At 44.2% G+C, this 25,286-nt stretch overlaps 1 protein-coding gene across 1 annotated transcript in view; it reads right to left on the bottom strand.

Moving 5' to 3' along the window:
• Positions 1-372: 372 nt before the first annotated feature.
• Positions 373-25,286, bottom strand: part of LOC113020195 (xylosyltransferase 1-like) — a 38,922-nt gene continuing 14,008 nt past the window's right edge. The window contains exons 3-11 of the mRNA XM_026163958.1: positions 24,418-24,584; positions 22,765-22,967; positions 16,320-16,400; positions 15,418-15,634; positions 14,900-15,076; positions 10,078-10,346; positions 5,731-5,926; positions 4,252-4,588; positions 373-2,593 (exon numbers count right to left, since the gene is read on the bottom strand). Of these exons, the coding sequence (XP_026019743.1) occupies positions 2,271-2,593; positions 4,252-4,588; positions 5,731-5,926; positions 10,078-10,346; positions 14,900-15,076; positions 15,418-15,634; positions 16,320-16,400; positions 22,765-22,967; positions 24,418-24,584 (1,970 nt within the window). The 3' untranslated portion in view covers positions 373-2,270. The remainder of the gene's footprint in view (positions 2,594-4,251; positions 4,589-5,730; positions 5,927-10,077; positions 10,347-14,899; positions 15,077-15,417; positions 15,635-16,319; positions 16,401-22,764; positions 22,968-24,417; positions 24,585-25,286) is intronic.

Genomic DNA, 25,286 nt, shown 5'->3' on the forward strand with positions numbered 1-25,286 from the left:
AATAGTTCAAATAAAACTAGTCTGTAAAACTGGAACAATCCTTGTGACTTAAACTATTAAAAAAAAACAAACAAACAAAAAAACAGTAAATATCGTTAGTTTTCATATGTTTGATAAAGTTATTACAATGTTTCTGATGAGGCGTTGATGGATGTGTGACTCTGGATGTAAACAGACAGAAAACGTAACAGTTTTTATTGTAACAGCTGATTCTCCTAAACCTGGTGTGTGACACACGCCCTCCACACATTATTAAAAAAACTATAAAACAAAACTGAATTAAAAACCAAAAGAAAATGACAAACATTAGTAAACACAAAGCTGCAGCGACTCTGGGCCACATGAACGTATGACACGAGCTCAGACACAAACTAAAGGGAGATTGTTTTTATTTTTTTAGAAATTGTACTTTAAAACCACCAAGATCGTTTGTAAGGCATTCACAACAAATCTTTGTCTTTAATTTTTCAGTTTTTAGACTTTACAGATGCTTTCAGGAGGGTTTCCTAAAGACAGGAGAACAGCTAAGGCACAGCAGCACAGCTCCCAGCGAGAGACGACGACAAAGAGGAGACGGAGGAACGGGCTGGTCGGACATATGGACGGCGCCGCGGCGAAGCGCAGCGGGACGCCCTCGCCTGGGACCGTCCTCCAGAGTCAGAACATCTCAGGAACGTTTTCACACAACGCCACCACTTCTGCGACACCGTCACAGTCCAAACATCTGGATCTTAATACTCATTAACTTAAAAACTGTACATCATCTGTCAGGTTTTTACAAAACACAGCTTTACGTAGACTCGCTCGATATATGAAAAATACACACCGGATGTAAAAATGGCTCTGAATCAGTTTGAGTTTGAATAGAAAAAAATAAATGAGTTGAATTTGGTATTAAACTGCAGAGGTTTTAAATTCAACTCATTATGGCCGCTTAATGTAACCGTAAATAAATGTAACCCTCACAGACCTGCGTAGAACCGACACGTTCGTGCTCCACATGCTCAGACTCTTAGAACTTCTTCAGAGCTGCTGGGCTCCAGCTTTGGTCCCATTTATGTAAAAAACAAACAAACAAAAGAAAAAGTTTTGAATAAATTAATCGGGTAACCGTTTGTACAGCAGAAAGTTTGTCGCTTTGTAACGTGTGCAGATTAAAGGAAAGAGGACGCGGACGTCTCACTTCAAGTCTGAGGGATTCAGACATGGCACAGAAAGAAAACACACAGAGTCCGAACAACTTAAGAAAACTCGTTAAATATATTCTGTCCATAGATGATCACTTTAAAAGATTAATCATAATTTCCCCTGATACCCAACTGGCTCTGTGAGAAGATCTGTGGTTGCTGAGAACTGATTTCAGGCTCATTATCTCTGGAAAGCTGGTTAAAGGCAAAATCATCGATACAGTCGCTGCGGTGGGATTTGCATCTACAGCTGCTTCTGTGGATGGTTCATACAGACACGGCATTGATGTAAAAAAGAACATTTTTACAGTTAAATGTCAGCAGTTATTAGTTAAATATTTCTAGATTTTACTTAAACCGATTTTTCTTTTTAAAGAAGAAAAAACAGAAATTTTTCCAGCTCAACAGGACATTTAAAAAAAAAGCTTTCAGAAATCACATACTGTGCTTAAAGTGGGCTGTTCTGCTCCCTTCCAGCTCTATTTTTATTCTTGGACTCCATCAGAGTAGCTTTGCATGATTCAGTGTTCAAAATAATCTGTTTATCTCACAGGCTTTGTGCACATCCTTTCTCGCTGACGTCAGAGCCAAAAGGAAAAAAAAAACCTGTGACACAGTTTAAATCAGATTTTGTTTTTTAAGAGGCTGATTTTGGGTTTTAAACTAGTAGCATAAAAAAAAATCTCATTCTGAGGCTTGATTCAGGTTTACGTTGGAGATTTTAAATAATGGGCCTAAAGAACGAGCAACCACGTCTGTTCTCAGCATGTGACCCTAAACTCAGGGAGACACTCGTACAACAAGAGGTATAAAGTTCTGCGAACACTCTTAACACACTTTCACTCACTCACTCGAGCACGCACAGCTTTGTAGTCCTAAATAAAAGTGAGAGCAGACCGAATGAGGACTGAAGGAGAAGATTTTCCTCAGTGTCTCTTCCCACTGTTCCCTCTGATGCTCCATCTGTCCTCTCTGTTCACGCTCACAGACTTTAAATAAATAAATACTGGACACAAACGGGACGTCAGCCCCGTGTTTTCCTTCATTTTCCCTCGCCTCATCCTCCCTCAGTCCGTCCGCCTGCTACCTTATCCGCCCATCCTCTCTGGGCAGGCTCAGTTCGGATTTTGGATCGGGGCTGGCGGAGCTCCACGCGGTGAGTCGGCAGCGCTGCATGACCGGACAGGCGCTGGGGCCCATCGAGCAGACGTCTGAGGCGGACCAGTAGCCCTCCAGCAGCCCATCCAGCCAGCGACGCAACGGCGCCCCCGTCAGACTGGCGTTGGCCTCGGCCTCCTCGACAGCGCCCAGGCTCACCGGCAGCTGCAGGACCGGGTTGAGGCCGTGGAAGCTCTGCTCCATGTAGGAGTTCTTGGCTGGTCCGCCGTGCAGCCGCAGAGCGTCCTCTGGAGTCCAACAGCAGAAGGACAAAGAAAGTCTGAGTTAAACTGGGACCTGAGCTGCCACAAAAAGTAACATCGTCTACGTAAGACGCAGGTAAGAAATAAGGAAACAAATCAAATGTAACAACAGTAAGCACAGAAAATGTTTATCCAAACAAAGACGCACATTTCATTTTGTTTTCAGGTTTCTTTGGTTCCCCGCGGCCCAAAGACTGTATATAAAAGTTGGAAGCAAGAGTAGGATCTGAGTGAGAAACTAACGGCTGCTGCACACGAGGTTCGCATTCTGTAAGCTTCTGCTTCACGTCATGGAAAGGGTCAGTCTCACAACCAAGAGTCGCCCCCTGCTGGTCATGACAGGGAATGCTGGTTTCACTACAGAACAAGTAGCCATTCAGTATCAGTTATAACAGCTTTCTATCTTTTGCACATTTTTCTGAATTTTAAAGGTTTTTTTTTTTTAGTCCTTATTGCTTAAAAATGTTTTTAAGTTTCACAGTAAGTCTTCATCTTTTTAATTACTGCAACATGAGGCATATTTCAAGAGTAAAATTTAAGGAGCTTACAATATGAAGAGCCACTTTTTGAAGCCTGCTGACCCGCAGTCCTGTGCATGTGCAGCAAAGCCTCAGACGGGCTGTGCAGACAGATCTGACCAAATCCAAACCACTCAACGTTTTTAGTTTATCATTAATTATAAAAACCATGCTAGGAGTGGACATTTCAAACAAAAATGCTGCAAACTTTACTGTGAACTGTTTAACTTTTTAATAAAGTGCTTAAATGTAATTAATGATTATCGGTGGAATAGTTCATTAGCGAGAAGCTTGAGGAGTCTTCTCTAAATTAATTGGAGGTGAATGCTGTTATTTTAAAGTACAGCCACCAGTTACAGATGCCTGTGCAACAACAGTCCGATCGGATCACGTCACGCACCACCTGCACTTCATAGCAGCGCCCTGTAAAACCTCTGTGTCTATTCGTGCACCGAGCTTTACTTAGTCCTGCAGTTATCCCCTGGATACCCACACATGGCCCGAGGAGGTCAAACAAACCGAGCGTTAACCCCGGGCAGGCTAATTCGGACAGAGGTGACCCTGTGTGGGCGCAAGAGGGCGATTGGATACGCCACTATAAATATATGTTTGCATGGTGCTGACAGCTGTGACAGGAGGGCCTCTGCTCTGTGTAATTTAAGTATCTGCTATTGACATGAACAAGTATGAAGATCCTGCATATAGTTAACACTTGTTTCCAGGAGAGTTTCTGCAGGCCGACACTTTGTGCCAGGGTTAAGCCCAGCCTGTTATTAAATGTGCTTTATAAATAAATGAAATGAAATAACTCGCTGTGCATGTAAGTGAAATGAATCCAGTGGATAAAAGTACTCTGATTACTAAGAACACACGTTTTCTTTTAACCACCAATGAATTTCTACTAAAGTATGAGGCTGTAAACTTGGTTTAGCCAAAACAGATGAGAAAACTTGCAATGATGTGTAAAAGTCCAAGTCTGACTCACAAGCACAAAACAGAGACTTCCCATCTCAGGGAGGTTTTAAACCTGCACTTATTCTTTACAGGTAGAGCTCCCTTGGTCCTGTATATTTCCTGGAAACCCTGCACTCGTGCTTCTAAGCAGGATGAGGTCCGATCACCCACCTTGCTGTATCGGCCTTTGCCTGTGAAACTCCAGAGGAGCCACGATGAAGCTGGTCTGGCCCAGCGGGCTCCAGTGGTGCAGCACCCTCAGTGTCCACGTGCCGGGCCTCAGCGGGGAGGTGAGAGGCGGCCGGTAGTGTGTGACCTCAGCGGAGGCGTCCACCAGGATGTCGTAGGTGGCGGCGATGACGTTGGTGGGGTCGATCCAGACAATCGTAGCCGTCAGGTTGCTCTGGCTCCGGCTCCAGCGCTGCACGGCCACCGGCTCGTCCTCTGGCCCCAGGAGACGCCCCCAGTTCCTGAAGAGACGCTCCTTAGGATCCCAGTCGGTCCCCACCTGAACAGCAGAAAGGTCAGAGACGACTCTTAAAGCTGTCTATACGAATGCGCTGCAGCTTGACAGAGTTTAGACATCGGTTAGAGAAAGGTGCACGTGAGACGCGTTTACTGATAGGAGCCTACCAGCTGTTCTCCAGGCTCGATTCCTCCAACTCTCTCCTCTCTGGCATCAACAAAAAGTCACTCTCTCACCTCCAGTTAGGCCAGAATGCACCAACTCAGCTTCTTTACTGGTTTTAGTCCTAGTTCAGGCCGGTTTTGGCTTCCTGTATATTTTTAGAGTTCACTTTAATATTTTACTGATCACTTTTAAAGCATGTCGTGTCTGGCCCCAAGCTACACCGCAGAAGTGTCGACTCCTGGGCCTCAGAGCTTCAGGCTGGTCCTGATCCGATCTAAAGCTGGCTGGTTTTGCCACCAGGGCCCCGGCTTTGAACTGACCCGGCCGATGAGATCGAGCTCGCACAATCAGTGACCTCCTTCTATCCAAGAACTCGTTTTTATAGACTTTACGTCACACTGTTACACGTGATGTCGCTTCCTTCTGGCTCTTGTCTTGTGACAAAGGAAAACTTTACAAAGTATTCCGACTGGTTTCTCCTGAAACTGGCTGAAAATGTGTGAAAGCTGCTCTAGAATACGTCAGCGTCACTGCAGGGGGCTGATCTGTTAGCGTTCACTGTTGGCTTTAATTAACCTGTTCTAGCCGGTCATAAAACCACAACTTAACATTTCTGCAGCAGAAATATTGAACTGTTGGAGTCCCAGCGTGGTACAACCGTCACAGTCACATCGGCCGTGTGTGGGATGCTCTTGTTCACGTCTCTGCTGTCTTTCGTTTCTCTGTAATCCTGTGAGATTGGAGATTCACTCTAAATTTTTGTATTTTCACCTACACGTTTTTCTATTTACCTGCTTTCTAATTTTTGAATATTTGCTTTTAGTCCTTGTTTTTACTTCCCTGCAGGGATCAATCATTTCTTAGACTTAAAAACATTCAAGCATCCTGGGACATTTTTGTAACTGAGAATATATTAAGGCATGTAAACTGAGGTAATAATAAACCCAAAACGGTGACTGCAGAACGATGTCCAGGTTTATGTTTAGTTAAGAGAGCCCTCATAAAGACACAAGTCTGACCTGGATGTGTTGGAGCCTGTTAGCGGCATGTGGAGAGCTGGTCAGGGTGAAGTGGTCTTTGGCGGCTACCCAGGTCTCCAGGGTTTCCAACTGGTTAGAGGCTTGGTTGGTAGCCACATGATGGACCAGGTAGCCCTGGTACTGGTCGGACAGGAAGTAAAGGTGCACAGACACCGGGTGACTCACGCCGACGTACCTGAGAAAGGAGAGAAAAAAAAGAAAAAGCATATTTAAATCACATATACAATAAAGTAGATACAACTTCCTCCCCTGACTGGTCCCAGCAGATGGCTGCCCCTCTCTGAGCCTGGTTTCTTCCTGTTAAAAAGTTTTTCCTTCCCACTTTCACCAAGTGGATCAAACCCGTGTTATCCTTCAAGACAAAATATCTTATTTTATTAGTATCAGAGGAGATCGTGGCTCAAGAGTTGGGTGTTTGTCTTGTAATCGGAAGGTTGCCGGTTCGAGCCCCGGCTTGGACAGTCTCGGTCGTTGTGTCCTTGGGCGAGACACTTCACCCGTTGCCTACTGGTGGTGGTCACACACCAGTGTGTGAATGTGTGGATGACTGGATGTGTAAAGTGCTTTGGGGTCCTTAGGGACTAGTAAGGCGCTATATAAATACAGGACATTTACCAGAGAACACATGATGCTTTGGACAGGAAGTGCAGTTTGTTACAATGTATCAAACTGCAGTTCCTCTAACGTCCACTAGAGGCAGTCTCAAAGCGAGTCGGTTTAAAATACCCAACTTTACAGATAAGATGTTTACAGACTAACACAAAAATGTTTGTTAATTTAATCAATTAAATAAAATGATTTTTTTAAGGATCTCACTAAGTTGACCGTCAGGTGGATGGCACAAGTAACTGTAGCTGTGAAGCTTCACCTCACTGGAGTCCCTGAATTGGACCTCTGGAGTATTTGGAGCATTTTTAATACAATCATCTGACCAATACTTTTCCTGCTGCGCAGTTAATTGTACTGACATGCCACCCAAGAAGTCTGGGCTCCAGTTTTGATGTGTGAAATTCTAGGATTTTAATTGGATGTTATTCAGCACTAATTAGCAGGTATCGTGTCTGCCCACATAGTCTATGAATGCAGTTTGCTAACCAAGCCGGCTAATTATCTGGCACTCCACCCGCTCGTCTACATATGGTAATTTCTGTCTGTGAAAAAAGCCAGCATGGCTGAAGCTGGGCCTTCAAAATGTAACCATCCTGCTCTCGACAGCCGTCTTTGATGTACAGTCTATGTTAATCCTACGTTTTCCCATTAACTACAGAATGGATCAAATGAACATTTGATTCAAACATTATTTATCCATAAAAATTAATCTTAATGAGTCTGGTGATCATCTGACATTTCATGTGCAGGAAAACCAGTGACGTTTCCACAGATGGTCTGTGTTCAGTGCAAACGATGGATACAGGAAACGCTTTAAGCATTACTGTACAGCAGGGTGGGCAACTCCAGGCCTCGAGGGCCGGTGTCCTGCAGGTTTTAGAGCTCACCCTGGGTCAACACACCTGAATCAAATGATTAGTTCATTCCCAGGCTTCTGGAGAACTTCAAGACATGTTGAGGAGGTCATTTAGCCATTTAGATCAGCTGTGATGGATCAAGGACACATCTAAAACCTGCAGGACACTGGCCCTCGAGGCCTGGAGTTCCCTGCTTTGCACTGTAACGTCACAGGCAGCTGCTGGATTATGGCTCCAAATTACTCCAAGTTTTTTCCAAAAATATTTTTAAAAACTTAAACCTACATTCTCCTAAAAAACTCCTCCTGTTTAATTTTTTTTATTTATTTTTTTCCAAGTATTGTTGGACTGGTAGAAATTCAGACTCCCTAGGAATGATGCTGACGCTCAGGTTCGCTGCCTGATTGGCTGTCGTTAGTCACATGTCCCCATTCGCAGAAGACAACAGAAACATCAGCACTGACTGTCTGTGGTTAATTCAACATGGTAGTAAATTACAGGTAATGCTGCCCTTGTTGTCTTTGAGATGCACCCAGGATGTGACTGCTCTCCACAGTAATGCCAATCATTTGGATCCAGCCTCAATTACAACATTCAGAGCTGATGATTAGATTTTAAGGCTTATGGAGTCTGTTATCTCCCTTTCTGCAGCCTTTTCTGCATTTTCTTCTGTTGTGTACACACTGTTGCAGTAGTGCTCGTATATATAATAAACTCAGGCTTTAAACTCTGTAAATGCTCAAATTCAGACAGTTTTCTGCTCTTTAATCTTTATGTAAAAGAGTCCTTAACATGTTCATTTTTCTGCTCTGATTGTGAGCTGCACTTCCCCCCATCCTGCTACGATTCTGACTTTCTGCTCTGAAGGGGAAGCCAATCCCATTAAAGACAACTCAAAGAAGAAGGGCGCTGAGACAGACAGAGGATGGACCGGCCAGCGTTTACTGACACAGATTAGGATTATTTTGACTCATGCAAAGGTACTTTGCTCCAAATGTGAAACCAGCTCTTTGAAGAATGACATCAGGTCGGCTATCATTCATTTCCTGATGAATGGCTTCACCTTATTATCAAAATCGTCTTTCAGGTGTTTATGTCTGTTTCTCCTTTTCCATTCGGACGGGCAGGCGAATGTTTTTCCTGGAAAACACTTTTTCTTAACGTGACAGCTTGAATCCCTGAATCTCTACAGAGGATGTGGAGAATCTCCAAGGACCTGTTAAACCAACTAAAGCACCACTGTGAAGGGAACCGTGTCTGCCTGCTTTCAAATGCATCTATGTTACTGCAGACATGGTTTTAGAGGTCTCCGACTGAAATCACAGGTTGAAGGAAACAGACTGGCCCTTTCTAACCACCCCCTACTTCCCCTTGCACACACACACACTCCCATAATGCTGCCCCCACCCATGCCAGCCACCAGTCCCCACCCAAGCTCCAGCAACAAGTACCTCCTTGTACCTACTGTGGGTCTGTGAGAGAGACGGAGCTGGAAAAATCTAGCCTGTGCAGAAACTGAAGCCTGATTGTACAAAGGAACAAGCTCGCCTTATCTTTATATTTAATTTGGACTGCACAAACACCAGCGGTGGCCAGTTTGGCGGAAAGACATTTCATCTGCTAGTCCTCCCCTTTCCCCTGAGAAGACGACTGCACAGTTTCTTTCTCTGCAAAAAGCACGATTTACTGGCACGGCCAATAATAACAGTGACTGATGGAAACTGATGGAGGTGATACCTGCACCTCTGCTCCAGCCTCTGACAGCCGTGCAAACACTGAGCTGAACCTGATGAGACGAATGCTTCAAACCAACAACAGCTTCATCTTCACTTTACAGTTTCAAAGTTGTTGGAGTTCAAACCTGAAGGCTCTGCAAACACTGCACTGCATGGCCGATCACGTAGATAATAAATGAGAACTGTGGGGAAAAAAGGGATCCTGAGACACGATTACGCCTGTAGATGGATGCTCGCCCATGCAACACCCTGTGCTATTCCCAGCCTGATTGCCCCTGATAAAGCCGAGGTCTTTATCTCGTTTCCTGCCTGCAGGTGAGGAGCTGAGCTCGAAAAATAACCTGAGCAAAACAACCCAAATTCCCTCTTTACAAACCAAAAAGAGGCTTTTTGGCTGACGTGTTTGGACTCTTTATGTAGGCCAAGTTTTCAGTATGATTTTAATTAAAGCTTGCACAGCACTACATTTGATTAATATAGAGAAAGCAGGAAACCTGAGCAACATAACTCATTTTCACACATCCTTTCCAGCCTGAGCTTCTGTAAACATCATCTGACAGAGGTGTGAGAGAACGTAATGCCTGATGCAGATGGATCACACGCTCATACGTTAGCCGGCTGGAACCCGTCAGTGACGTCAGACTGGGCCAGTGTGCGAACACCGCAGCTCACAGTCGGGCACATTTACTGCTACTGAGTGGGCATTATTCCTGCAAGCTCCATGCATGCAGACCCCTCAACGAAACCACACGGAGCGGTTCCAGTATCGAGTGGCTCTGAAGTGGATCGATTCCTGCTGTGTGGCGTTTGTGGAAAATATCCTCACAGAAGTGTCCATGTGTGAAACGGTGACAGTCAATAATCTGAGCTGTGAGAATCATTTTTCTGCTAATCCGAAAATGTTTTTCTGTTGATGCCGTGAAGCACAACACTTCCTGTTTGTTTACTCTGAAGTTACACGTCATGATTCGATGCACTCTGAACGTTTATGCTCCCATTTGTGGTTATTGGTGTTAACAAAAGAGCCTTTGGATGCTTCTGGGACAATTCTGAACCCCAGTGCATACATGCACATGCACGCTTGGGATTTCCGTGTGGTTGGAGCCCAGCACCCTTGTTCGTACCTGCAGCTGTTGTCGCTGGGATGTCCCTGGAGCGAGCTGGCAGCGCGGGACAGTCCCATACGAGCAAAGGCGTGGTAGTGGGTGAGCGCAGAGTCCGACAGGCCTGCGGGTCCGTCTGTCTCTGCCTCGTAGATGTTCTCCCAGTAGGCCTGCAGACCCGGTGTTCCCGAGGCGAGAGCTCCGAACAGGTAGGCGTCCAGCTGGCTGATGATCTCCTGACTGACGCTGGCCTCAAACTTCCGGGCGAAGAAGGTGGGTCTGGACGCTTGCTGCGGTCAGGAGAGACAAGGCGAGGAGGGATGAAGATATGTGCACAATAAAAGGCAGTTTGATGGTCACAAAGAAGATATTTTACTGTTTTCACTGACTCACTGGTTGAAATGAGTCCAAACACAAGGAATACAATCCCATGGTGCCTTGCTGTCACAAACAGGTTTATTCATGCTGTTTACGTCCAGCATACCTGCAGGATCACTGATGTTTACCAAGAAAAACATGAAGCTCAGCAGCCTCAGTCACTGCTTTCTGCAGCTGTGGTGCAGTGAGATGAACGTTGTAATGAAATGAGTCAGTTTCCCACCAGCCCAACAGCTCCAACACTGAAGCCTTTACTTTACCCGCGTTAACTTCACAGCTACCTCTGCTTTTGACCATTAATGCAATGTTTAACCTCTTTTATAATGTCTCCACTGCACTGTAAGCCATTCATCCATCAACACCACTCACAGATAACAATTTCAGCCGCTTAGCTTCACTTTCAGCGACTTAACTCACTGCCACATTAAACCATTTACGTTTGACGATGCACATTTAAACCTTTTACCCTTTACTTTCTGCTGTTTCACCCATTTACAATTATAAGCATGGAAGATTTATCACTAAAGCATTAGAAATAATAAACCAAATAATGTCCTTGTTTCTTGTAACAATTTCAACCATTTATCCTTTTAAGTATTTTAACAATTTATCCGTTAAAGTTTATGCTTCTATTCACATATTTAGTTTTCACTTGTTTTTAGTCACATGACAACATGTCCAGATGTTTTAGCTCTGGAATTTCTATACGGATAAATAGAAATTAAAATGTAAACAAACATCAACTCATCACTCGGCAGCTACAGAGCCACCGAGCTCATACTGATGATCACGATTTCAGTCAGAAACCCCCAGCATGCAGCTTCACACGTTAAAAACTGTCATTGCAGTAAAAGACTCAGCATCACACACATTTTTTTAAACGCGCACTGAGGGAAAAACATACTTTGCATCATTTTATTCTCAGTGGAAGGACGGCCCGGCACCTCCCCGGGAACACATTAGTCCATGTGAAAACCCTGTGAGTCAGCACATTCCCAGACAGCTTACCCCGACCTACACCTGATTCTAACCTAAAACCAAGTCTGGAAACCAAAAGCAGCATTTTGAAGGTCTGCCATATGATGTTCTCACTCCCAGGCTCCAAACTCAAACCACTCCCAACAGACAAGCCTGACATCATGCTGGGATCTCAAAGGAGACGTGAACGGCTCCTTCTTTCCTAAAATAGCTGTGATGGGAAAAAAGACACGAAAATGATCAAATCAGACGGTAGTAATGAAAGTACCGAGCGAACATTCGCATTGACAACTTTATGAGGTCGCCACCTGGACTGGTTTCCAGTAAAAAGGTGAATCATATCAAATATTAACTGGTGAAATTTCTCGGCTCATGAATGTAATTTTTATGCCACAGCAGAGAAACAGCTGCTGTAATAATCTGTATTATGGTTCAGCTCATAAAGGAATAAACATTTAAAACATTTTGAGGTTTGTGATGATGGGACGGCATCACATCTGCTTTGAGCTCTGCTGGTTTTCAGCAGAGACAAATCAGATCTTCAGGTCCTGCGAGGGCTATCGCTTCATGCAGGTCACAAAAGGCTGGAGTTTAGGAGCTCTTTCATAAAGGTGTGCAGTGTATGACCTGCACTGATACACTGGATCCTTATTATTGAGAATTCAAAGAGCTCTTGGTTTAGCTGCCGATCATAAAAAGCAGAAGTGCTCAGAACATGTGGGACAGAAGTGACGAAGAGGCTGAGAGCGAGAAGAAGAACTGCAGGAAAGAAGGGCGTGGCTATATGATGTCACCAGGAGGGTGTGACCTCACCACGCCAACTCGGTGGGCTCCGGCAGCACCGGCGAGCCAGGAAACCCCAGACTAATGAGAAGGCCTGAGCAGCCTGCAGCTTTGTTCCTCTGAGAAGTTATTCTGGGCGATTTGTAGCTAAACAACAGTGGAAACCACTAGTTACAGAGTCAGGGAGCCTTTTTGTTTCATCCATCATCAGATCAGAGGGAATCATATAAATCTACCTTAACTGCAAGCTCTCCGCTGTGCCCACAAAGGTCAGGCAAGACTGTGATGCTGGAGCTTTATTTAGCCCAGATATATCATCTTTAACCCTTTTATCCTTCAGGTTATTCCAGCAGAGCCGTATTCCCTCATTATTCCCATTACCGATTATTGTTGGCAGCAGTTTGTCCAACAGAAACCAAACTAAGCCTTCAAACTCCCAACCTGACATTTAAAGTGACAAATAAAGCCAAACATACTCAAGCTTCCCATCAGAGGAACCTAATGAAACCACAGTATTCACATTTCAGACGCCGGCACCAGTGAAGTCTTTGCTCGTCACGTACTTTGGTCAGTTACAAGTCTGCACATTATCTGTGAAATGTTTCCAACTGATTTAAAGAAGTCAACAACTAAACGAGCAGTAACTGATGCTGTATATGTAAACAGTTTGCTACAAATGACTGATTTTTCAGTGCATTTTATTATTTTTTATTGGGGCCTAGTCTAAAAACTAAAGCGTATGTACATATATGTCCTGTGACCCTTATATCCAGGACTCTGAGCTGCTTTTCCAACTGGCAAACCCGACATTATAATAATGACAACCTTGAGAAACCTCAGCAGTGAGTTTTGGGGAGCTACCGAGCTCTAAAAATATTTTTGCCATAAGTGCAGAGCCGTTTCCAGGATCAGCTCTCCTTATAGAAGCCATCAGCAGCCCCACCACAGGCGCTGTCCTCAGGTCTGTTGTTACAGCGAGCTGAGGCCCGCCTGCTGGAAGTAAAAGCAGCACTGCTAATTTGTGAATGCGAAGCTATTCTGATCTCTGGTGACCTCAGGAGGAAAAGAAGGCGGAGCTTCTGAGACATGATACGGCCACAAATTTACCAGATTTCATATGAGTAAATCTCAAGTGTGGATTTATCCAGCCTTCATGTGTTCTCACACCACCAATCATAACTGTGACAGGATCTTCTCACAGCCGCTCATAATGGCCGAGACTCTGTTTTTAGCCAGAGGTGGAAAAAGCTGCATCAGTACAACAGATCTGACTTTAGGTCGGGAACAGCAGGAAAACGGGAGGCTGGGTGGGTTCCAAAGCAGCTTGCAACTGTATGCACGCTAAACTGCAAACGGTGAGCTTCACTCGTCACTGGTCTGCGTAAATTAATGATGTAAGTTTGGTAAATATTAGGAGCAAAAGTTGCCTCTATCAGGGAACTACTGTTGAAGGGATTTGGTTCGTTGTTACGAATTTTTGAAGGACGAATTATTTGTTCACATCAGATCGGGTCTCTCTTTTCTGCAGGCATCTTCACTTCTGAATCTGATTTTTCAAATTCAGTTCAATCTTTAACTGTTAACAGATTTCTCTGTAGGGCTTCCCAAGGTTTTTCTTTCGGGGTTTTAGGGGACAGTACACATTAATCAAGAGACAGAAAATGCTAATGTTTTAGCAGCTAATTCATACCCACAGAGTCGACCTAAAATTCACAAGTTATTTAAAACAAACAAACAAAAACAGCCACACAAACAGTCCCTCAGTTTCCCACCAAAATGTAATCTACAATAAGACGTCCGAATGAACTTTTCTGGAATTCAAATCAGTTTTTGTGTAGTTCTGCTAAAAAAAACAAACAAAAAAAAAACAAACCCACACAAATGTCACTGGTGTTGCTGTGCTGCTTGTGTGATTACTGCCTGTATACAGGAAACCTGGAAATTAACAATTTGTACTTCTTATTCCTCAAAGCAAATGTTTTTAATGCGTTTGTGGTTATATAAGATTCAAACGTTAACTCATGAATCATTTTACTAAAAATATATACATGTTCATATGTCACGTTTCAGTCCGAGTCTCTGATTGGTTAGTTGTGTCCCATGTGATGGAGGAAGCTCTTTGGTTAAGATGAAGGGTTTTGCTGACCCTGAACGCTCAAACAAGAAACTGTCCAGAACATTAAACAGTTAGCGGTGATAGTGTTTAAGTCACTTACACACTAATGTTAATGATATTATTGATGCTTCAGGAATCATTAAAGTTGTATTAATGTGTGAAGATGTAATGCAATGACTTATTTTCTGCAGTAACAACAGTTTACAGAGAAAATCCCAGCAGGGAACCAGGCAATGCTAACGTCCAGGTTAGCCTACAAAAGACGTCTGTGCACATCATCCTGACAGAAACAAGTCCAGCTGTGTGCAGCTGGTTCAGGCTGAGCTAATTCTACTGGACCATCATGTTTCATGGACACAGTCAGCAACTCATTAAACTCAGACTCAAGTGTTTGCTGGGATGTGAGCCGGTGTTACAGGACAACTCACTCCAAACACAAACCTGCGTTCACTCGTGTCTGTGCTGGTTTTACACGTAAGTGACAAGTCTCCACGTATTTTTTTGAACTTATGCAAGTTTTATGCTGGGCCCTGATTGGCTCTAAGCCAGCTGTGATGTCACATGATGCTGCACAGTGTGGCGTCCTACCTGGAAGCGCGGCAGATCTGAGGGCTTGAAGTCGTTGGGCGAGCAGCCGCACCAGTCCACGATGTGCTTGTACTGGCACTTACATCCCAGTTTGCGGTTCCAGTTGGTGAGCCTCAGGTTGTTGTCCACCATGGTCTCGCAGTGGGCGCTGTTCTCCAGCACGGTGTGGAAAAAGGACTGGAGGAGGGAGAGGTACGTGTATCAGTCATCATCGTTTGGCTGTTTTATGCATTTAATGCAGAAAAAAACCAAAATCTCATTTTGCTTTTTGACTTATCAAATATATAAAAAGATTGTGATGATAAAGAGACTCATGTAAAAAATTAGAAGTGTTTCAGGTTTTTCAAATATTCCTAAAGTGAAATAAAACTGAAATATTGCCTCATTTTCAGAGAACAGACTTGGAGGATGTCCCGGGATCGTTTCTGCTGGAATACTTTTTTCTTGTTAAAATGACAGACTCTGCATCGGCGTGGCGTGTCTGAAGAGTTCTATACATGTGTGTGCGTGTGCGTTACCTCGGCGGGCAGCAGCGTGTAGGCGTAGAAACGCTTCATGCTGCCGACCAGCTCGTCCCTGGAGTTGACCACATAATCCACAAAGCGCCTGTTGAGCAGGAACCAATCAGAGCCTCCATCCACAGAAATGCCCTCTGGGATCTTTCGATCTCCAAGACGCCACATGTGGGTGTCGCACTCGTAGAAGAGACGGTCCAGGCCCTGTTTACGGATGAAACTGAGAGGACGCTTACGATTACTCAGCCTGAAGCGTGCTGTAATGAGGCCCTAATAATGACACCTTTTAACCTTTAATGTTATTTATTTTACTTAATGCAGAGTAGACCAGTTTTTATTGATCTATTATTGATTTATTGATCAGTCTATTCTCTGTCTGAAATCCCGTTTCAGCTCCCATCAGCTATTCTGTGATTCAAAGGCTGGAGGATGAGGGGCACAGCCAGTGCTAACCCTAACAGAGTGCGGTGTTTAGCCCACATGTTGTATTTATGTCTGTTTTAATATGATATTTCATATCAGCATCTGACACTGCGACACACACAGGCTTATGTAAAGAACCTGAAAGCGAGCAGTGTTTCCTTCACATAGATTTCCTTTCTGTGAATCCAGCCAAAGATGTTTCAGTGGAACTGCGCTGGCCCCTCGAGGGCTTTCCAGGAACCGAGCTTTGGTTAACTTGGATATAATTTTGGGATCATTTTCTCGAAGCGCAGGAGCATTTCCAAGTATCTCCCCGCTTTACGCTCACAAACGCCGAGAGCTTCAAATCGTTGTTCCATGAATCCACGATTCAGGTTCAGCGGCTCGGCCCGCAGCCCAACGTTACGCTGAGTTATTGTGCAGCTTGTTTTTCACTTCATTGCACTGTTTTAATAAAGGCCCGTGGGGCACGCATGCCTTACCGTGCGTTGTCTCTGCCGTGAGATTTGATGAAGTTCATGCTGCGGTATTTGGACAGGAAAGCCACCAGCTGCTCGTTGGCCCTGAGGAGAGACGACAGCTGTGAATCATCAGATCAGACTCCATCTGACCGGGAGGTGTGGGTCACAGAAACAAACACACCCGGCCCCATGCTGCGAACGCTGCTGTGACTTATGTGTTTGGACCTGAGTATCAACAGTTTCAGTCTGTTTATGTCTAGAAGACGAGCAGTTTGACAGCAACAAGGTTTATAATGTTCATGTTGTGGTGTCACCATGAGCTTCAGTGCTGCTGTTCAGAACGTAATATTAGGACAACTACGGCAAAGATGAAGATGAAACGCATCAGGTCAGAGCTGTAAAATGAAACGTCTGCTGGTTTTAAATCCCTGTTGTTAGCAAACAGTTTAACAAATCTCGGTTAAACGCAGAGCTCTGATCTCAACATCGTGGAAGTTAGTCTGCCGTGACGAAAGGGGAACAGGAAAATATATCAGATATACAAAAACCTAAAACCAAACCTGGATTAAACAAGTCTAACGTGAGTCTGAAGCACATCAGCTGGAGCTTCATCCAAAACAGAGTCTAGGTGTTTGTTTTTACAGTTACAGTAAAAGCTGGTGTGTGAAAAGTTACCGTAATCAACTAAAATAATGTAAAAGCGATCAGAAACAACAGCGTGCTCTCACAAAGATAAAAGACGGTTCATTTTGTCAAGTGTTACTCTTTAAAATTACTCTAAATATCCTCCGTTAGAAAATAAAAACACTTTTAAACAGCAGCAGTCCTAATCCAGGCTCACCAGGTGTAATAATAACAGCCCACCTGTCATGTGACCCCAACTTTAAACTATTCATAGGACTATTTTTGAAAGCATCCAGACTTCAGCTGCTCATATCACCAAATCAGACGACACTGAAACAACACTGCAAGAAGTTTTCATTCTTCTATTTCATCCATCGAGCAAATTTTTATCTTCTAGAGCTGATTTATTGTGTTTTCTCATCTACTCTCTACACTCTGTTGTATTTAGTAACTGTTTATTTGGCTTTGTTGCACTTTTTGACCCATTTTACTTTATAGTTCTATATTCAGCCTTCACATGGTGTTCAATTGTTTTTTATTTAGATTTTTACTGACATCATGTATTTCATTTTACTTTATTTTTCTATTTAATTCTTTTGTGTAATTTTTACCTCATTAGAGTTATTTTCTCATAATGAGCTGTTCTACTTTCCTTGGGGGGATTAAAATAAAAATAAGTATGTTATTTTATTTCAGTCTCCCATTATGTAATAATTCATTCATATCTGATCCTGACATGATGTCGTGAGCCTTTGGCCTCCTGAAGAACACAAACAACACCAAACCAAACATTTAGGTGTCTGATGAGGACTTTAATTCCTTTGACGGCCGTACGTCTAAGCAGGATGCTGTTGCTGACGCAGGATGCGGCTCTTGTTGTAAACTGTGCAAAAACAATCTTCCATTTAGGGGAATCGAGGTGATGCTGCGTGGCTGTTTTTTGGGACAGCTGCCCCAGTTTGTTTACTTCCTCTTCCAGGCGAGGGGAAGCATCTCGGCTTCAGCGCGAGGCCTGAAGCTGAGACGCTCACAACAACTCTCCCAGCATGCACAGCGTGAGCCTGGTGTCGGCCCGAGCTGCAGACAGGACAGCAGACGCACAGATCGCTTTGATTACAGCTGATTACAGTCGTTAAGACGAACCGCAGGCGTGCATGTGTGCATTTGTGGCCGTGTTTGTGTTGCTGCTGTGCAGAGGCACAGCAATCTATAGCTGGTCGTATATCACCAAAGATTTCTCACATGTACAGATTATATTTACAGATGTGTTAGCTGAGGAATAATTTCACTTTTTGACAGCTGGTGGTCATTAAGTGACGTTTAGCTAAGAAACAAACAGGCGTGGACGCACGGAAGCAGAACTTGTATCTTGGGGCTGCTGTGAATTCGGATGCTTTGACATCTGTTAGGGCTGAAACTGTTTTGTTCCCTTCGTGTTGAGACGCATGAACTCGTGTTTCTTTGCTGACTCACTGTTTATATGCACCAACCTTTTTTTCTACATAATGTGACCTTAACTATAAATCAATCATTTTAGGAGGAAACTCAACAATAACAGAAGAGTTTCATGTCATAGTCTTATTGTTTTCTTTCATTTGTTTCTTAAATGTATGAACGACACATTTGTAACATAAACAGCTGGAAAATCATCAGTTTGTATTTAGCTCCTAATCTGAGCTGATCACAGTTACTGGGTTGGTACATCTGTCAAACTGGCCTGCAGTGGTGAGTACATGGACAAAACACTAAAATCATCTTTTTCTCTTATTTTGTCCAAGAACAAAGTTAAAAACATGATCCCACAGAGCAGTGCTGTGTCTCTTCCTTCGGTGAGGCCTCTGGCCCACAGCTGGCCCACAGCTGGCCCCAATTATTCATGGAAACATACCTTTATCTTTTTAAAAAACAAGAACCTGTTTGCCACAATCTACATGCAAACACTACGCTTGTTTTAAAAAACATCTGATTAGGTTTTTGCCTGCAGATAGACGGGCCGTCCATGACTCCCTGCAGTGTGCCAACGTTCAACACACACGTGCAAAGACAGCGTGACGGCGAAAGCTGAAAGAACTGCATACATTAAGTTTATTTCACCTTCCTGCTCAGCTGGATGAGGGCGTTCCCCTCTCTGCTAAATCGGATTTTTCCACAGCCTCTGTTGTTTAGCCGTCATCTCGTTGTCAGAACAATATAGTCTTATTCTGCCAGTGTTCATCAGGACCAGCGATCAATAAACTCATTCCCTACTTATCCACATCTCCCAAAACCTTTCCTCACCCCTGCTCCAGACTCTGGACACTTCATGGCACCACAAACTCCACAGTGGATCTTAAGACTGACGAGAAAACAGGTCTCGAATCTGCTGATCTGTGACCTTTCTGATGGTTTTATGGTCTCAATCTCCAGTTTCAGGTCTGATTAAATTCAAAATGATGTAATCTTTATGAATTATGATCCACATTAGGGTCCAAGAATCAGATTATGCTTTTGGGCGGGTCTAGTTATGACAGACATGTTGCAAACATCCAAGCATGTTGCACAAACACTCTGCTTACGAGGGGCAGCCAATCAGAAGGTGGTTTGCTTTAAGTGGGCGGGGCTAGAAGATGAGTTGAGGAGCTGCACAAAGAACCGTGAGAAGATAAACGAGGAGCTGCGACTCATTCAAAGCACCTCTCGTAGAGTCCAAGAATAATATATAGTGTGACGGGTTCACTTTGAGCTCCTCTCTGTCCCGATTAACTGAACGTCCTCCTCACAGAGCGGACTTCCTGACGCGCCCTCCTGCTGTGCTCATGCACATTTCTGTCTGTTGCTTTAACAGTTTAAGAGTTGAAAACTGCAGAGACTGATCTGCAGTTTTACCGTTTAGCCATTTGGAAGGAACGTTTGAATGTTTAAGTGAAGAAAGAGAAAGCTGTGTGACCCCCTCTCCCCAGAGAGCCGCCATCGCTCATGACGTCACAGCGATCGATGGATGCTGTGGTGCTAACGCTGCAGCTGTGTTATGGATTTTAGCCAGAAGCATGTTCAAACCATCGCTGTTATGGAGGACAGCAGGCCGGTGCTCGTGAGCTCACGAGGACAGAACGATGGGAAAGAAAAAAGACTGAAAGATGAACACGTGTCATCAGTCTGGAGCTCTCCACAGAAACTGCTTCGTTTAGATGAACGCTGGCTTTAAACAGTCAGCATTACGACTCCAGGTCTGATTTGGGGAAGTAAATAAATTTGATTGCATCTGTGAGGCTTTTAGCTCTCGGTCCAGACTCCAGGGTGTGGAAATCTGAAAACGCCACTTTGCTGTTTCACTGTGTACAAAGTAAACAATGACCTCAGCTGCTCAGCCGTCCACCAGTAAAGTTTAAACAACCTTCAGTCACCTTTAACTTTCCATTTAAAAGCTAATACCAGAGTAGCCTCAGGCCTTTCAGGGTGACAGCTCTCTCTTTGCTCTTCCATGTACGGTTTGTTTATGTTTGGATTTCTGCTGTGTGTGACTTAATTAGTTCATGTATAGTTTATATTTCTATTAAAACAGCAAACTAACCGCTGGAGGTAATACAACAAATGACTTACATCCTGAGAGGAAAGCAGGACGGAAACTTTCATGGATTTTATCAAAGAAAATGATCGATGCATTACAAACGCTGTGTCTTCTTCCCTCACAGAGAAGAATGTCATTAGCGAGGGCCGCAGCCACATGCTAATGACATGTTGGTGTGCTGCGAGCGTGCACGCCATCGTGCTATTTGCCTGCACTGTTGTGCTCATGTTGTGGACCGTGGCCGGTCACTGCTCAGAGCCAATCTGTTTTCACAGATTATAAAAGCGGGAAAATGAATAAAAGCTCACTTGAATGTGAAGACTGATTCTTATTTTGTCTCTTTCTGTTAACGACCAAAGGACAGATTATCTTTAAATAAACGTTAAAGAAAATTTGGTTTCTCTCTTTTTCAGACTATTATCTGTACACCATAGATATGGTCCTGTGGGACAATTCCACCAGAGCGGCAGATCCTGAAAGACTCAGACCAGCCACGCCACATCAAAGTAGACGTGGAAACTACCTGCGTTTCTGTGTCTACATCACTAAATGAGTTTCGGTCATGCAGCTGAACAAGTGTACCTAATAACTTGGCTTTTATATTTATATACACGTACAAATACTGTTATGCTGTTTGATGCCGTTTTTATTCTTCTCGATATATAGTGTCATAGAGAGGCGTTATAGGTCTCAGGAACAGAAGCTCCACCCACCTGCTGCGCCGACCCTCTGTTTATGAGGGGCAGCCAATAAGAAGAAAGCTATGATATGCCTCTGTCACACAGGCACATACAAAATGCCTGTGGATGCGATGGATGGAGCTAAAACCAATTAGAACAACTGTGTGATGTAGCTCTGAATGCCAAAACATTAAGAACAGGCTTGAGTGGAAATGTGAGCTCTGAGATTCGTCTGCTTCCAGGGTTGAACTCTGGTTTAAAACTTTAAGTCATTCATAAATATTTACAAGAAATAAGAATGTGGATCAGATAAACACTTACTCAGAAAGAGCACAAAGACACTGGCTATTGATTCGTCTGCATGCATACTTTTCTCTTAAGATTTGCACCTAATTTTGGACTCTGTGGAAACTGATTAGGTCACAATGAAACCTGATAAACTTAAACCAACATCCTGGCTGAGGTGCATTAAAGTGCAGTAGAGCTGATTCCTTTCACACGTCACCCATCTGTGACCCTCTGACATCCCCAAAGCCAGCTCACACCTGCTCCTAAATTGCTAGAAGACCTGCCTGAGGCGTTTACTCAGGAAGGCGAGAAGCAGCTGGATCTCATCTTGCTTCACATCCCTGCACCAGTTCAAACACACCGATGAGCCAAAACGTATCCTCCACCGGCCTCTTTATGTAACCTCGTTACTGCTTCACATAATTCAGGACTTCTGCTGATCACTGCCGATCGATTCAAACCGAGACACGGGACAGCCAAGAAGAAATGCTCCGCTTCACAGCTGCAGGCTCACGGCTCGCTCTGGTTTACAGTCGTATAGATCAAGTTACCAATAAACCACAAGAGCATCAACTCAAACAAACAAGGCCCACAGGACTGGGCAGATTAGTGGCTGTTAGCTGACATGAGTGGCACAGCTTCCACAGCCATCTGTACTACGAAGCAAGCTCAACGTACGCAGGTTATCTTCTCTACCTGCGGTACAGTCGGGAAGCTACACCTGCAGCCGAGGAAGTACGAGGAAGGAAGAAGCCAGCAAGAAACACTGGCAGAAAGAAATGTGTCAGTTAACAGATTATCAGCATCACAGCTCACAGGAAGATCTGACTGTAATTACAACTCTGTACGCTGCCATTGTGTTCTTTAAACAGAGGATTTCAAATGATGACTGACAGTGTCAGGCTTTTACATTCAGGAGCAAACCAACTCCAAACCAGGAAGTAGCCTGACTTACAAATTTTATAAAAGGTCGTCACGTAATGACCTTTTAGAGCAACTTTAGGTCTGACACATCTTCCAGCATTGGTGGTACTGTTGCTCATGGGATTAAATGGTGAGCAGGTAGTTTTGGAAAAGCTATTAAAACCTCATTTCACCAACTTCAGTCTATTTTAAACAGATCTGTGGTGTTTTATCCACCAAAGGCTGTTTGTTTTTCTGCAAACGGACCTTTTCTTACATCACCAGAATCAGTCAGATCACATTTGCAAACTCGACATAAACTACATGAACTACAGGCACTTTCAGCTGGGGCTCATCTTCACACTGTAATCACATCAAGAAACACGTTTTAATATCAGGTGTAAACTTCAGCTCAGGCTCTTACCTGATGGGGTAGTCTGCAGCGCTGAGATTGATGAAGAAGTCCCAGGACCAGTCGGCCATGCTGAGGATGTCCTCCATGCTGTGTAGGTACATGGTCAACAGGCTGGCCCCGCCCCAGATGGTGGCCATCCTCCAGGGAGTCACCCGCACGTTTGGATACCGGCTGGCCAGAGACACCACCTCTCTGTGGAGGTAGTTGGACCTCTGAGAGAGGGAAAGGATCACAATTAAGAAATATGACAGCGGTGATAGGCTCCACCCCCCCGGGATCCACTGGAGATGGATTTTTTTCAGCAGTTCAAACACTTTTGTTACTGTGGACATCGACAGAGCTTCAAAACTGCTTTCTCAACCATTCCACAGGATTTATAAAGCTCACTATAAACGCACATTTAGCTCCATTTTGCAGACTGTGAAATCAAGGGTGTCGGACTCGTCCCAAGAGATGTGGACTGGGCGTCATGCTGCCGGCTTTATAGTCACTGCTGCTAAATGCTTTGGTGCAGGTTTAAATGAGGGAACAAGAAACGTTGCCTAAAAGTGGCGTGTTACGATGTAAAAGTCTGATTATGAGCCGGTTAATGCTGCACAAAGTTTTAAAGCTTCTCAGCTGAAGACGTGAAGAAAATAACAGATTCAGATAAAGTGACGGCCCAGCGGTGGGGGCGCTCGCTAGGACTGTGGACAGCCTTGCAACAGAGCGTGCACAGACTCATGGGACTGTTAGTGTTATTTATTCAACCTTTATTGTAGCAGGAAGTCCCACAGAGATGGAAATCGGTTTCCCCTGGGAGACCTGTTTGAGGCTGAAGCCACGCAAACTCTCAACATAATAAAAATGCAACAGATACAATTTATAGTGGAGCTTACACAACATGATCTAAACCAGCAACAGCAGTCTTAAGATGACACAGTCTCTGCATTCTTTACATCAGAAACCTGTTTAAGTTCAGATGTTTTGCAGGATTAGTGTTATTAAGTATAGAAAACGCTGTGACGCTCCATCATTACTACAGTTTGTGTTTGTTCTCTGATCGTTGTCTTAATTACGACAGTGTTAAGTTCAGGTAGCAATGAGCTACTGATGACTGAGGCGACTGTGCTGACGTTCATTGACTGTAACTGTTCTTTAAAGCTGCAGTGTGTCCAAGTCCTGCTGCAGAAGTGAGATCTCTGTCCCAGTGTCGGCATTCATTATTTTAAATTATTAATTACGTTTTGTTCCCTGTGTTATTCTTTCCTGCCTTTTTAAAACCACACATTTTAATGAGTTTGACGTCTCAGCGTAGCAGAGCGGGATTCCCGCCTCGTTCCGCCTACGGGTTTGTCTTGAAGCGTGACTTTTTTATTAAGTTCATCTAAAAGAAATGTGACGAGAATTAAAAGCACCAAGGCTGAAACAACAAACCGAGCAGAGACGTGCTTCCAAAAGCAGTTTAACCTGAAGTTAAAACAAATCAGACCTTTACCAACCCAGCACACTCGATCACACAAACAGGAAGTACCTGAGCAAAAGAACAGATCCTCCCTAACAGATCATTTGAAGCCGGTCTCAAACTTTCTCCAGCTTTTAAGTGAAAAAATTTAATATTTATAAATTAAAATTAAGATATTGCAAAAAAATCCTGCTCTGGGCGACGGTCAGCAGTCCTACCTGGTCCACGTGGATGTAGTAGTAGTGTGAGGTGTGGTAGATTGCTTTGAAGAGACGCTGGAACTGACGCGAGGCTCGGCCGTGGACGACCAGGACGAAGGCGATCCGTACAGGCGGAGAAGCATCGGAGGCGTCCTCGTCCCACTGTACGTTCACATTAGCTTTACCTGGACAGGAGGAGGTCTGTTAACATCTCACTGATAAATCCATGAATCTCTGCCTGTGTGAAAAGTGTTCCTCCCGTCCACTTCACACTAGCAGGTGAGTTTCATGGTCTTATGAATAATAGTCCTTTTTTAGCAATTAGTAACAAACAAAATCCATCCTCCTGCTTCTCTGCTTTTTGATGCTAAGATGGTTCAATTCAGACAGGTAAGGTAAAGAGGGCTGTGTTTAACTGTCAGTCATACAAAGATAGACCCCAAAAATACCAATATGGATCTGGAAATAAGCAGAACGTTTCCTTTTTAAGACATCAGCGTCACTTCTAAGCCCATTCCTCACTCCAGTTCTTCACTTCCGCCTTTCCTAGTCATGCCGTCTGCAGCTGGTCGAGCCCAATCTTGTACATACAAACGCTCTGACATCCTAATGCCTCCTCATCATCCCGCCGGCCTTGGCTTGCTTGGCTTTAATTAGTGACCTTTTTGGGCCGTGGAGCATGCTGGGATTGGAGTTTGAGGGGGGAATGACAGTAATCAGGCGGCTGAGTCGAACGCAGAGGCAGAGATGCGTCAAATACGCCCAGGGACGTGCACAGAAACACCAAACTCCTTAAAAGACCGAACGCATGCCCGGCAATCTGAAACCAAACCCCTGCCCGGCTTCACTCTGAGGATATAACCACTGGTGTGTCATCAAAACAACCT

The sequence above is a fragment of the Astatotilapia calliptera genome, chromosome 4 (genome assembly GCF_900246225.1).
Source record: "Astatotilapia calliptera chromosome 4, fAstCal1.2, whole genome shotgun sequence".
Taxonomy (NCBI): domain Eukaryota; kingdom Metazoa; phylum Chordata; class Actinopteri; order Cichliformes; family Cichlidae; genus Astatotilapia; species Astatotilapia calliptera.